Source organism: Kwoniella dejecticola, chromosome 1, assembly GCF_000512565.2.
Source record: "Kwoniella dejecticola CBS 10117 chromosome 1, complete sequence".
NCBI classification, from domain to species: Eukaryota; Fungi; Basidiomycota; class Tremellomycetes; order Tremellales; family Cryptococcaceae; genus Kwoniella; species Kwoniella dejecticola.
The window spans coordinates 1,085,171-1,098,630 of record NC_089301.1 but is presented as its reverse complement, the minus strand read 5'-3'; the positions used below and the strand labels follow the sequence as shown (position 1 = coordinate 1,098,630).

Sequence of the window (13,460 nt, the reverse complement as noted above, 5' to 3'; positions counted from 1 at the left end):
TTACACCTATCAAGCTGAACCAATCTACGATCAAAAAAGCGGAAGAGTATCACCCATAGTCCTAAGACTCGTACAATGAGTCCTCTGTCATCTAGATGGACCCGCCACAGAAACGTTGTCGCTTCTTCTGTAGGCAGTCAGATCAGCACGGCTAGCGTTCGGTCGATCCGCTACATGAAGCGCTTGCATGTGATAAAGCTCTGTCTCAGGTATTTCCCAAATGTCGACTTCACCGCAATGGCCCGACTTGATGTGCACGATGGAGTTTCGCATGATTGCTGGAATAGATGTGATGTGACTAAATTCATCTGCTGTATCCTTGACGAAGATCGACACTGGTCGGGAATCGTACATTCCACTGGCAAGCTCGAGGATTGGGTCTGCTCTGAGCGTAGCATCTGGTACGAAGTAGACGTCGAAATTCCTGTTGCTCCTATCATTCGAAGTGCGGGCGAAGAAAGTCAGATCGCATGCCACATTGGCTTGATCGTCAAGCTGGGCTCGCTCGAAGGTGGTCACCGCCATGGTTGGCGAAAACTTGCGGCCCATGTAGGTGATTGTGGGTGGATCTGCAGCAGACATCTCGAGAACGGCATTTTCCGGTTTCTGGTCAATGATGGTATCCTTTAAAAACGCAAGATAATCTGGGAGTGGCGCTCCACTGTAGATGCTTCGGATGTCATCACATCCAAGAACATCGTGGACTTTTTCTCGGCGAAGACTCACAGAGGCAGTAGCTTTGACTCTGGTTACCGTGCTGATATAGCCTGATTTCAGAATTGGAGTAATCTCATCCATATTGAAGATACTATCTCGCTGAGTAGAGGTGGCGTAATATCGATTGGGTAACAGAATGACGAGAGAGCTGTGAATGACAAGCGGTCTGGCCCGTAATTTATGTATTACCCGCAGCCCCCCTTAGAGGCAAAGTGAAGTTTTTAATACGCTACAATACTGACAAAGAAGATGACTTGACAATAGAAGGCGAAAGCGAATATGAGTCGTAAGTTGTTCTAGACCACACTTCCAGAGCTGGGCGAAGAGGTACACTTGTCCGACGTGATCGGATGATCTGATCTTTTCGTCTGATGCTTATGGAACAAAGGGTGATGGTAAAGGCATCGAATAACCTCACAGGGCGGCAAGACTCTTTGTAGTGAATTGCAATGATACATTGTCCGCTGAGCCAACGCTAAGCAGTCTTTTGGTATCCCGACATAGGTCCAACACAGCGAGAAATGACTCGCATCTTTGCACCTTATGGACATCTTATGGCAATCGATCGACAAGTCCCGACTTCGCAGGAAGAGACGGCCTGTTCACTGTCCTCATAATGCTATGGACGCGCATCATGAATCAGAAGATGGATCATCTGAATTCAAGAACACTTTTATGACTCACGTTATATCTAGCAGATACGCCGTCAAGTAGAAGAGCATGACAATGACCAGGGGAGTCCGAGTGTCGATTAGCCGATACATGGAATTACTATTGCTGAATTCCTTCTGCGTCGTGTCCGCGAAAATGTTGAAACGATCGCTGCCAATATCAAGAAAGCCTAAACAGGCTAGCAAGATGCCAAGAACAACCCAGATACCCCGGACGATATGGTGTGCAACCCTTTGAGAGCGATTCCAGAGGATTGATCGTAGACCGCAGAACACCAGAGCTGCCCCTGCGGTAGGGAACAGCCATAATATCCCTGACCAAGAGGTCGAGGCGGGCTCTTGTATGATCTCGCCTAGGTATCTGAACGTTTCTTCCTGCTTTGTCAGTCGCATCGTTTCGTTCGCATACCATGTAGTATCGACCTGATTATCAGATACCTATGTGAGCCATGTGATGCAGAGGTCACAATTTAAATCGGACTGACAGCGTAGAGTTTCGCTAAATTATCGATCATGCTGTCCTCGACTTCCAATCCATATCCCTGTTGCCATTGTGGTTGGCAAGAAATCGGGACCCCTGTAGTGACCATGGAAACTCACGTTCGTCACTTGAAACATTATCTGACCGAAATACTGGTATGCCAGAATGACGGGATCCTGATCGAGGGTGACCTGGCTGCTCAAATTCCTCAAAATCGCCATTTCGGCGTTGAATCTGTTGTAGAGGGTAGTCAAGTGTACGCCACCGATGATGCTTCTCTTGTTTACTTACTCCGGTGTGAGATACAGCCTATGTGAGAGAAAGTGCAGGTCAGCGCATACCGGATTGAAGATGCTTTGTGCTCACTGATCGAAGTACCGTGCTACAAAATGCTGTTCATGTAAATCGGTATCTGTCCCATTACTGATGGTCTGGATTGTGTCTAAATACCTCCCAGTCACCACATCTAGTCCTTAGTCGAAGGACAGAGCAATGATAGCGTTCTACAATCAGCGTGATCTCGTATATATGGGCACCTACTACCATCGCAGCAAGCAACAACAGAAGATTGAAGTGCATTGGAAAATGTACTAAAAATTCTCATTCATCAGCTTCAGCTGCTCTATTCCGTCAAATTGGGGAGCTCACTAGTCTCCCATAGGAGGGCGCGGTCGGCTGAGATAGTGCTGGATGGCTGAAAACGAGAGAACAGGAATATGAACAGAAGGTACATTATGCATATCGCTAGTCAGATGGTCAGTAAGAAAGACATTGAACGAAAGTCTCGGAACTCGCTCACCAAGCAGCACTTGAGGATATGTGACCATTGAAGTTATACTGAAACCTGATATAGCGTAATTGAACGCCCTTGTTATAGAGATGAAGCCTTCTCCCCTGATTCAATATACGCATTCAGATATTGCGCTCAGATTGGTATCGTAAGACCTACAGAACAATCAGAGTGGAAGCCCCATAGCGATTGCCCATCCCTTCGGATCGCAGTGATCTCAGAGGATCGTTCGGGAGGGTCAGGAAAGCCGATGCCACTTCTATTCCGATAGCGACGTAGAAGAGCGTGATCTGTGCCAGAGATGAATGAGCATGTGTACATTGAGACACTTGAACTGACTCGCCTTCGTGCATGTCAATGCCTGACTGTCGGCAGGCAGAAACATAGCGACTAAGGTAAAGACGCTGGAGACCAGGAGGGTCACGATCGTAAGGTGCTGAGGCGTGACTTTCCTGCCCACTCTACGACCAAGACCAGCGGCTGGATGCGATGATTAGCATTGGCCGTCCGGTCTGAACACCCACACACGGCATACTGGCAGGCCAAGAAGGCTCGGGAAATCACGAAAGACACGAGAACAGTTGTGAAACTGGAGCTAGCGTTACCTATGCACGATTCAGCTCATATCTGGTTCCGGAACTGAAATGCGTCGCTACTGGATTGGACTCACGATGATCTGCAGCTCTCATGTAAGTCTTGGTAGCCAAGTAAGCCTCATCATTCCGTATCAAGCGTGGATTCCAATCCCCGCTGATAGCGCCCATGAAGACGAGTGTCATGATTTGTATTGCTTTGGCTAAGCGGTGCCAGCCGTCTGACGCTTGATACCGAATATCATAGTGGACCTGGGAAGTCCAGACCCAGCATATGACAGCGTAGAAGGACAAGAAGATGGGGATGGCGGAAGGTCTGTTCAGCTCGTGGTTCGTTGAGAAAATAGTCAACACCGCTACTACCGCTAGATCTATAACGCCGATCCCCGGTGTGATTTTCTCATCAGCAAGAAATCTAAGATGGTCGCATGAATTGTCTAATGTCTAAGCATTACTTACCGTAAAACAAGTTCCACCATTCGGGAGCTTCGAATTCTCTAGGGAGCCATAATCCGTCTTTATTCGGCAGGCGCAGGAAAGGTGTATTGCCATCTCGAGACTCAGTGACCTTGTCGAATAGCAAGACATCTTCATCGACTGAGACTGTCCGATCCAGCAATAAATCTTGTGAGTTGAACTTCTGCAGACTATGATATGGCTTCCAGACTTCACGATTGCTTGGAGAGGTTAACGCTTCGATAGTCATCGTGCCCAGTCCGCTAACGATGCCAGCTGGTGAACACCGAGAAGCGCCAAGCGATGCGATGAAATGTACTTTTACTGCTGCCCATAACAGATGAGACGGTTTTCTACCCAGAATTGCTGTTGTTTATCATTGCTTAGATCTTTCTACACTGAAATCAGCCGACTGATACATCCGTGTTCAGTGCCTGTAACTTTTCAGCATGATGAATGGACCAATCGATTCAAGACTTTGACTCTCATTTCAAACGGGTCCGGTCCAGTCTCATCCGGCGTTCCTCATTGAATTCCACGTTGCGCGAGGTCGTCACAGATCGCGTCGGGATGATCTGAGGTTCCTCCCATTCATTCTGTACATGCACTTCACATGCATAATCGTGGTATCGTTAATTCGTCATACAGGGATGGAGCTCTGAGTAGCCTCAATGGCCGAGTCAACTTTAGTTGCGACTAGCTCAGACGCTTTTTTGCTTTCTCCCTAGCTTCTTTCTTCTTCAATTTGGCTTCCACCCTTTTCTTTCTAACCTCTTCCAGCCTTTTTGCTTTTCTAGCAGCGTTGTCGACGGGAGTCTTAGTCTTAATGCCTTTTATGTGCAATTGAGCATAGTGCACTCCGGCCAACGGACGTCGATGCTTCCCAGCTGCCGCTTTTTCGGCGAGTGATACGCTGTTGTTGATGGTCAATGAGGAGGTAGGGATAGGAAGCGTGATGGAATGACGGGGAGGGTGTAGTACGCTTTTCGGTAAGAGATTGCGGATCGTGGATATTGCTGGATGGGAGCTCTAAGTGGTTGGATCAGCTTTGATCGCGGCCAGAATGCACATAGTCATGTGTTAAGAGTGCGAAAGAGATGCGGTGAGGGCGGAGAAAAGGGTTGAAATGCCGCAGGGGCGCAGGGCGAAAGGAAGGAGCGGAAGATGGCAGAGAAGGCGGGTGACAAAGGCGAAAAAGGCGAGGGGAGGGGCGGAAAGTCGAAGACGATGCGAGGGAGATGTTGGATACGGAGGGGAAGGAGACAAAAGAGTGGGTATGGGAAGCGGAAGAAGAAATGGGAAGAAGAGGAGGAGAGAGGAGGATGGAAGGAAGGGGGAGGGAAGGAGGGGAGGGGAGGGAAGGAGGGGGAGGAGGGACAGAGGGAGGGGACAGGGACAGGGGAGGAGGGGACAGGGACAGGGAGGGGACAGGAGGGACAGGGAGGGGACAGGGGGACAGGGACAGGGAGGGGACAGAGAGAGGGGGAGAGGGGCAGAGGGGAGAGGAGATGGGCGAGAGGGGCAGAGGGGCGAGAGGGGCGAGAGGGGCGAGAGGGGCGAGAGTGGGCGAGAGGGGCAAGAGGGGCGAGCAAAGAGAGAGGGGAAGAGATAGGGAAGGGGGTGAGGGGAGAGAGAGGTGAGAGGGGCGAGAGATGAGAAGGACGGCGAGTAGGGGCGGAATGGGGACAGATAATGTGAAGAGCGAAAGGGGAGAAAGAGGCGGACGGGGGTAAAGTAGGAGAAAAATGGATTCTCACTTGCGAGACTCACCTTCAAACCTAGGCAGGCGACCCTGCGCAGACCGACCAGCTCCGCTATCTCCTTCTCAACTGCTCCCAATGGTACGACGCGCACTTCCTCCACCCCTTCTTCTCCCAATAGATCATCTGCTTCGTCGGCTTTTAGTCGGCTTCTGCATACTTTGCTTAGGTTTTGATATTGATATACCAGCGCATTATAGGTAGCGCAATATTGCGGTATCGGAGTAACCAGAGACTGTGGGTTGATTGATAGTAGCGGTACCACAATGTATTCCATTGCCCTGTCCTCTATCCGTGTAGCAAGAGGTTTGGCTTCTTCAGGTTCGGGTGATGACGAAGGAGATAATGGCGCTGTAGGCAGGAGGTCGCTCTTCTCCTTGCGCTGCAGATATGTCTTCTTCCCGTTCAAGGCGTCTCCCATGATCATCAACCTCATTCTCAAAGTCGAGATTTGAGTCTCTAGTGATTTGAGGACTTCGTTGATCCCGAGGACCATATGCGAAAGAATTTCCGGTCTGCCTGGTCTTTCGTATTCTGGTAGTTGCGTTTGAGCTTCCCTTTCTTCTACACGAGGCTTCTTGGGCATAGGTGCCTCTTGTGCGGTACTGGAAGAACGCTTGACTCCTGCCTTGGCGACCTCATTGGTATCTTGCTTATCTGTAGCATCTCCAGTAACGTCTGTGGGTCCTTTGGCTGTCAAATTCTTTGCCGCGTTTGCGTCATCCGCCTTTCGCGTGTGTCGTCTTTTAGCTCTCTTTTCCCGTTGATGACATCTAGCTCGCGATACGTGATAATCCGCTATTTCCGAGGGAATCATCTCCTTCAGCGCATGTAATGTCGCATTTTGAAGATGTTTAGGCAGATTTGGCCTGTCAAACCACATATGGCACGTCAGCTCGATATTTGGCCATTCAAAGCGTTCGTACGGGTTGTTCTCGCTCGCTGTGGAATACATACCAGGGAACAGTCAGGGGACTTGCTAGTACAGCTTTGACAACCTCCTTACTCAATCCAGCTCGGTCTACTGGTTCTTGTGGTTCTTTTGACCCATTCGTCTTTGCCTTGTCCTTCTTCGACTGAACTCTGATCGTTTTAGCGGAGTCAGTGGCGACCGTCTTGACACCTTGAGATCCCGCTTGTGCTGATCCGACAATGGAGCCATCGGGTCTTCGGGGGACCATTTTGCTCAGCGAGGAGGGCAGGCTTTGGAGCGCTGATTTCAATCGTCTCTGATGTCTTGGTCGATGACTTCAAACCCGACTTTTGCGAAGTGATCGACAACCTCCACGTGTTCAACGCGCGGGCGACACGATAGCCGAAAGATGCTTTTATCCGCCACACCGGTATTTTGGCTTTTCATGCTTCGAAACTCCGTAACTCATGGCGAATTTTACCAAATTATGCCTCGACATCACTGAGGATTCAGTGCATACGACCTATTTTGAACATTGTCGAAACGATTGTTGTTCTCGTTTGTACTACCCCAAAAAAAGCCCTTTTGCTCACCGGATACTCTATACGGCTGTCTAAGTAAGGACACACCCGCACTGAGTTAGCAAAAGCCCTTTTCAGCTCATATCAACCTCTTCTTCCCAACAGAAAAAGCCCAACAAAAACAACCTAAAATCAGTCAAGATGGTTCGAGCTTCAGTCTTAAACGATGCCCTCAACAACATCGTCAACGCCGAAAGACGAGGAAAGAGACAAGTTCTCATTAGACCTTCTTCCAAGGTAGTCATCAAGGTGCTTTCTGTCATGCAAAAGCACGGTGAGTCTTTTTTTTCTCATCCAATACTTCCATGTCCCATCCTTTCCTGCCTTGGACTCGTTCGACCCGGAGTATAACTGCCTCCACACGCTCTTCCCACCGAGGCGAGGCTTTAAGTCTCCGGAATATCAAACTCCTCTTCCTCATATACTTCTGACAAGTGCAGAACTCGAGGCCGCATGGCCAGGGTTGAAAAGCATTTGTCATTATTATGAAGAAGTTCACATCTTTCCCTTTTCCAGTTGGAAACATGAAGTCGAAGACTGAACGGAACGAGAAGCTGATATGTAAAACGCTCTCTAGGTTACATTGGTGAATTCGAGATCATCGATGACCATCGAGGAGGAAAAGTTGTTATTCAACTTAACGGTCGATTGAACAAGTGTGGTGTTATCTCCCCCAGATTCAACATCGCCGTTGACTCTAGTGAGTTCACAACGCCCCAGAACGATCTTCAATCTCCTGCCAAATGCTGACGCCGATGTGACGTGATTTCACGTTTAGTCGAACAATGGGTTGCCCTCCTTCTCCCTGCCCGATCTTTCGGTAAGATCATCCTCACCACCTCTGCCGGTATCATGGACCACCAAGAGGCCAGAAACAAGCACGTCGGTGGAAAGATCCTTGCTTTCGTCTACTAGGGCAGAATGTTTTATGCATTGAGGTTATAGGGTACAAATGTGCAGATCGGTGCTCAGACAGTCACAGGAATCCGGATAATCTTGAATGAACCGACGACTCTTCGACTCTGTCTCTTTTCCACCGATGTCCTCGGGTGTTAATCACCCAGCCCCGAAGACAGGAAGGAGTATTGTCGGATCTTTGCTAAGCTTCCATGCTTCGATCACGCCTTCACCTCATTTACGCCCTTTCAACGTAGAATGCATATACTGACTGACCTTTATTAAGGATCAAACGAGACCAATCGTTGTCTGGAGATTTCTTTACTGATTATGTCTCTGCTGCTGTGTTCATTGTCAAAACACTTTGTAACGTAAATCAAGACAAGACGAGACAATGAGCAATCTCGATCTTGAGTTCCAGACATTAGATGACCCGGAGCTTCACTCCTCACCGAACGGTGCTTCCCTCACATCCCCCTCGCCGACATTCATTATGCCATCAAGACCAAGTCTGATGGCGAGCACTCAAAAAGCTCTCAGAATCGGATCACGAGCTGCATCTTCGACTTTGGCAAGAGCATCCAGCTTAAGTGTGTTAGATGCGATTACCGGCCTCACCTTATCTGGTGTAGATCGTACGAATCAGAAACAAGCGGACATTGGTCATACTGCTAGTGGATTTGGCGATTCTCATGATCCCATCGACCTTACAAGGCCCGAAACAAATTCTTTAGAGAGATTGATGCGGAAATACGATCCCATCACCATCATGGCTGACGCTTCTGGGACAGGGTGCGAAACAACGGAAATTACATGTGATTGGCAAGCGTACAAGCTCGATACTTCGCCATTCACCTACACCCCTGCATCGGAACAATTCAGATACACGCCAATCGCTATACCTACCGACTTGTTATATGCACGATGCGCATGTGGTGAAGAAGCCATGGTGGATACAAGGGACGATAAAGAGTCTACCGAGTATATGAGCGGAAGGAGGTTCTTTTTCTCCAAGAGCATCAACGTAGCTGGCGATGGGAAGGGGAAGGGGGATGATCGGATTTTCGCGAGGATGGAGCATCAATATGAGCTAGATCGGGTGGCCCCAAATCCGATGCTATCTGAGCTTGAGCTTGAGCTTGAGGCAGGCAGGGCCAAAGCGGAGGCCGAATGTGAGACGACTGTAGCGGAGAATAGTGATCAAGAGCTTCGGGAGTTCATAGGCACATTAGATAGTATCGTATCTAAGAGGGACCTAAGCAGATCGGAGATGGAGGAGAAGGAGAAAAGTCGGCGCGATAAGGAGAATGGAAGGTTATCTTGGTTATCGGATCAAGGGAGGAAGTTCTGTGAAGCTTCTAGTTATGATTCGAGCTAGTCTGCAGATAAGATTCGCTTCTTGAACAAGATTTGTTGTCCGAGATCATCGGAATATATGATACATGATAAATAGAAGTAAGGTTTAAGAGCGGAGATTTGGTGGGTTCGGTCAGATCCAGGATTGAGATTAGATCTCCGCGAAGTGAATGAAGCGAAGAATCGAAAAGTGGACTTTCTGGCCTCCATACTCGCAGTGTACTGTATCAGATCATATGAATCACTGAGGAAGGCTTCAACGTTGCATTGCTCTCGAAGCTATGTGAGTCCTACTATATACATCGAAGAGCATGCAGCGAATATGGGTAAAGGTTGAGCCTCCATTCTCTCTTCCCCCTTTTCCTTACTTTTCGCTTACTAGTCGTATCAGAGCAACGATTATATCCATATACACATCTAATGCATGACCACGATTGGCTTGAGGCTCCTTCCAGCGACCGAGCGCGATCCTCGCCCAACGGAAGGCCAGCCACACCGACACCTGCGACGACATCCTCCGCTCTTTTATCATGGCTACCAACGACCACCAGCCTTAAGGAGAAAATCTCCAATTTTCAACTAGACAAAGCTGTTCAGAGTAGTACTAAAGCCGTCAATTCCGCTTTTAATTCTGCCGCGGTGAAGTCAGCTACCAACCTCGTGAAAGATGCCTTGTCCGCTTCTTCCGCAGCTTTGCAATCAGCTCTTGAAACCTCTTCACCTGCGTCGGCCGCAGGGTATAATAGCACATTCTTATCGGAGAATGAGATTGATGTCTATCGACCGCACACGAACCAACTTGAAGATCTTATGAGACGGTTCAACACAAGAACTGGGACTTGGCAATACACCAAACATGAGAGACTTGGGCCAGAAGCTGACTCAGCAGAAAGAACGAATATGATTGCCGCCGCGACTGATACTGGAACTGAGCGATGGCAAGCGTATAAATTAGATTTATCCGCACACACCTACACAGCAAGGTCAGAAGCTATTAGATATACGCTTCGAGCTGTACCCGAAAGACTGCTGTGTTCGGATTGCGAGTGCGGCGGTCCGATGGTGAATATCGGTAGTGACCAAGATGCAGCTGAGTATCTGAAGGGTGAAAGGTGGTTTTATAGTAAAGTGACTCAGGATGGTCGAAGGAAATTTGCCAGGATGGAGCACCAACGCGAAATTGAGATATCTACTCAAGCTAAATTTAGTATTGCGCCGGATCGGTGCGATTTAGGACACGATGATTACAGTTGTCTTCCTCACGATGGATTTGAAGTTGCTGAAGTTGAGGGTGCGACGTATCAATCGTGAGACCATCACCAATTATCAGCTTAAAAAGGTCGGCAAGGCAGGTCACGGTCGTGTGTAGCCAGATGTTTAATGGCCGATGGGTGAAATGGGAAGGTAGCAGAGATACATCGTGTGAATATGGATACAGTGCCGTGTATATATACCGGATGACAGAAAGATCAGTCGCTGGGGGAGGAGGTACAGGTCGGCATGAGCCGATTAACAGCATGGAATGGGGATGATACAGATATCGCATCTATAAAGCATATGGATCAGCATACCAACACCCCGTTCGTTATCGGACACTCTGCACTTACCGACAAGGGAGGATAGCTGGTTAATCGAATTCCTTGTGTGATTAGCTGGAGCTATATTGCGTGACGAAGTGGAGACTCACGAAGACCACATAAATGACCGGGACATCCACCTCTCAATCGCATCGCCTCCTCTTGCTGCTTACTCTCTTCCGAGGGCGCCGAGCTCGCGTCTGCATGTATTATGTTAGTTTGTCACTACCATTCGCTTTCACTCTGAATAATCCTGCCGACTGAATATATGCACTCACTCATCATGCTTTTGGCGGCTGGTTGTTTGGCCACATACGGTTGCTCGATGGACGGTTGAGCTTGCAGAGTAGGCGTATTGGCGTGATAAGACATCTTGAGGTCGAGGATTATTGTCTGGGTCTGTAGATGATACTATGAGATTTTCGTTCAGATGATCGTATATAGGTTTCTGCTTAGCACTCGAGTAAGAGGTGTTCTCAAAATAACCTACACACAGCATGCAGCATGCTACGGAGAATCAATTTTCAGTTTGTTATCATCATGATGGTGATGACGTCAAAGTAACAGCGGAAACACGTGCAAGCATCTCTGGAGATCTGTTTTTAGGCTCGCCTCCCTCGTCCATGAGTTCTGAGGGCGCCTAGTTTTGGGATGATCCGATTTCATGGAAGTGCAAGTGCGAAAAATGTCCAAGTCAAAATGCTGTTAAGTTGGAAGTGCATGACTAATAAATAATCTACAGACACCAAAGCATCCTGTTCACCAGTAACTGCTACAAGCCCCTGCATTGACACAAGCTCCTATTGCTCGACTCGCTGTCGACCGCAACGCTGCAGAAGAACGAACAACAGCATATCCCTCCTCAAACGCCGTGGAATCTTCTCTCAGTTTCCTCTTCAAAACGTCCTGCACTAGCGCTCTGATCCCACTCTCGAGCCGAGCCGCTTCAAACAGCCCTGCTGAACTTCTCTTAGAGCACCTTGACGGAAGACTCAAGTCGGCTTTTCTGCGGATCAATCGGACCCCATCGCTTTAGATAACTTATAATGGCTCAAGGCAATTTACCTACCAAGCGAACAACATCTCTCTCTGGTTCAGCAAGATTATCGTTGAGTGTAGGTAAATCAGCACCCAATTCGACTACTCAGCCTTCAGGAAGACATCCGCTGCGCCAAGAGTAAGTCGCGAGCTTCCTCCAGTCAGCTATGTCACTATTGGATTGCTGATATCGCAACCATCTCGTCCAGCTGGTCGATATCTTATGTACACCGTCCGCCGGGTGCCAAAGTAGATTACGAGAAGGAAATTAGGAAAGTAGCGACATTCGGATCTGTAAATCTACCTCCTTCCGCCAAGGTCACTTGCAGAGACATATGCTGATTGCGTTATTTGGTATTTCCGCAGATTGAATCATTTCTTCACCTTTACTCCCATATCACACCGCCAAATGAGTTACCGCCTGTGACGGATATCCTGGTTTTCGAGAGCAGGATAAAAAGGCCTGGAGTATGGGAGGAAATGAGAGAGTGGGTCTGCTTTGCTTACACTCACACCTCAGACAGCAGCCAGCTGACTGATGTTATTCGGTGGTTTAGTGGAGGAAAATTCACCATCCGACTGGTGCATCCCATCACGCCTCTCCTTTTCGAAAACTTGTTACTAGCCCTCATAGCTGATCAGTTCGAGGAGACGGACCATGTAGTCGGGTGTGTGCTGAGTGTCAGGCAGACGGAGGATATCTTGAGTGTGTGGGTGGAGGAAGAAAATGATAGCGTTAGGAGTGGGGCATTAAAGTGAGTTCTTCTGGTCGTCATTGGAATATCTCAGGGCGCAATGCAGCCCAAATGGAACGTAGCCGGGACTGGCGAAGGACGGGCGAACGTCCAATGAACGACTAGTCGGAGGTGTCAGGGTGGGTCAGAGGAGACAGTGGGCGAAATAGGTCGGAAAAGGCGGGAAATGGGAGGGGCAGGGGCGAGAGCAGGGGAAGGCGAGGATGGGAGGACGCGGTCAAAGTTCGCAAAGTGGGCGAAGAGCGGCAGGGAAGAAGAAGCAAGTTCGGAGGAGGATGCGGAGAAGAGGAGGATGCAGAGAAGGGAGAGGAAGGGGAGAGAGTAGGGGGACCGAGAGAAACATCCGAAAAAGGGTCGACTGGAATGGATACTCTCGTACAGATCCGAGGAGCATGCTGATCCCATTGACTCGTATTAGGGAAAGAATCCTGACCTTGCTCAGTCTGCCGTCAACAACCAGCTGTGAATATCGAGCCAACAGGGCTCTGTTAGAAGCTACTTCCAAACCACCTTTCAACAATGTCAATTCCACAAATTCCATCAATGATCATCAACACGATCATCACAATAGCAATACTCATCATACACAGCATCCAAGACAACATCATTCGCATCACAATCACACGCATGCTCATCGAGATAGAGAGAACAATCATGGGTTTGACAGGCAAGAGCGAGGAGAACGTGGAGATAGAGGCGACAGGTCGGAGAGGAGTCGTTGGAATGGCACGGGCGGATACCGCGAGAACAGGCGAAATCAAACGGAAGGCGGAGGCGGAGGGGGCGCTATAGGAGGAGAGAGGGAGAAGAGGGAATCTGCATGGGGACCATAGCATTCGATGTTTGCGGTCAAGCAAACCTGCCCATGTGCAAAG

The 13,460-nt window shown here is 48.9% G+C and overlaps 8 protein-coding genes across 8 annotated transcripts; 4 read left to right on the top strand and 4 right to left on the bottom strand.

Moving 5' to 3' along the window:
• Nucleotides 1–87: 87 nt before the first annotated feature.
• I303_100419 (uncharacterized protein) lies at nt 88–798 on the bottom strand (the record flags this gene model as incomplete). Its single annotated transcript, XM_065968110.1, has 1 exon — nt 88–798. The coding sequence occupies one exon, from the start codon at nt 796–798 to the stop codon at nt 88–90; it is 711 nt and encodes a 236-aa protein (XP_065824182.1).
• Nucleotides 799–1,269: 471 nt separating this feature from the next.
• I303_100418 (uncharacterized protein) lies at nt 1,270–3,958 on the bottom strand (the record flags this gene model as incomplete). The annotated part of the gene is made up of 14 exons (XM_065968109.1): nt 1,270–1,336; nt 1,402–1,811; nt 1,874–1,930; nt 1,989–2,103; nt 2,161–2,178; nt 2,236–2,341; nt 2,406–2,459; nt 2,518–2,613; nt 2,669–2,763; nt 2,819–2,949; nt 3,003–3,139; nt 3,184–3,264; nt 3,330–3,623; nt 3,712–3,958. The coding sequence occupies 14 exons, from the start codon at nt 3,956–3,958 to the stop codon at nt 1,270–1,272; spliced, it is 1,908 nt and encodes a 635-aa protein (XP_065824181.1).
• A 446-nt stretch (nt 3,959–4,404) lies between these two features.
• On the bottom strand, nt 4,405–6,649 carry I303_100417 (uncharacterized protein; the record flags this gene model as incomplete). Its single annotated transcript, XM_018403788.1, has 3 exons — nt 4,405–4,737; nt 5,479–6,337; nt 6,426–6,649. The coding sequence occupies 3 exons, from the start codon at nt 6,647–6,649 to the stop codon at nt 4,405–4,407; spliced, it is 1,416 nt and encodes a 471-aa protein (XP_018266442.1).
• Nucleotides 6,650–7,103: 454 nt separating this feature from the next.
• On the top strand, nt 7,104–7,877 carry I303_100416 (40S ribosomal protein uS8; the record flags this gene model as incomplete). The annotated part of the gene is made up of 3 exons (XM_018403787.1): nt 7,104–7,236; nt 7,540–7,662; nt 7,741–7,877. 3 exons carry the CDS (start codon nt 7,104–7,106, stop codon nt 7,875–7,877), a joined length of 393 nt encoding a protein of 130 aa, XP_018266441.1.
• Nucleotides 7,878–8,253: 376 nt separating this feature from the next.
• Nucleotides 8,254–9,237, top strand: I303_100415 (uncharacterized protein; the record flags this gene model as incomplete). Its single annotated transcript, XM_018403786.1, has 1 exon — nt 8,254–9,237. One exon carries the CDS (start codon nt 8,254–8,256, stop codon nt 9,235–9,237), a length of 984 nt encoding a protein of 327 aa, XP_018266440.1.
• A 398-nt stretch (nt 9,238–9,635) lies between these two features.
• Nucleotides 9,636–10,526, top strand: I303_100414 (uncharacterized protein; the record flags this gene model as incomplete). Its single annotated transcript, XM_018403785.1, has 1 exon — nt 9,636–10,526. The coding sequence occupies one exon, from the start codon at nt 9,636–9,638 to the stop codon at nt 10,524–10,526; it is 891 nt and encodes a 296-aa protein (XP_018266439.1).
• A 198-nt stretch (nt 10,527–10,724) lies between these two features.
• Nucleotides 10,725–11,164, bottom strand: I303_100413 (uncharacterized protein; the record flags this gene model as incomplete). The annotated part of the gene is made up of 4 exons (XM_018403784.1): nt 10,725–10,761; nt 10,823–10,838; nt 10,903–10,992; nt 11,071–11,164. The coding sequence occupies 4 exons, from the start codon at nt 11,162–11,164 to the stop codon at nt 10,725–10,727; spliced, it is 237 nt and encodes a 78-aa protein (XP_018266438.1).
• A 674-nt stretch (nt 11,165–11,838) lies between these two features.
• I303_100412 (uncharacterized protein) lies at nt 11,839–13,418 on the top strand (the record flags this gene model as incomplete). Its single annotated transcript, XM_065968108.1, has 5 exons — nt 11,839–11,969; nt 12,040–12,124; nt 12,197–12,318; nt 12,388–12,585; nt 13,004–13,418. 5 exons carry the CDS (start codon nt 11,839–11,841, stop codon nt 13,416–13,418), a joined length of 951 nt encoding a protein of 316 aa, XP_065824180.1.
• Nucleotides 13,419–13,460: the final 42 nt, after the last annotated feature.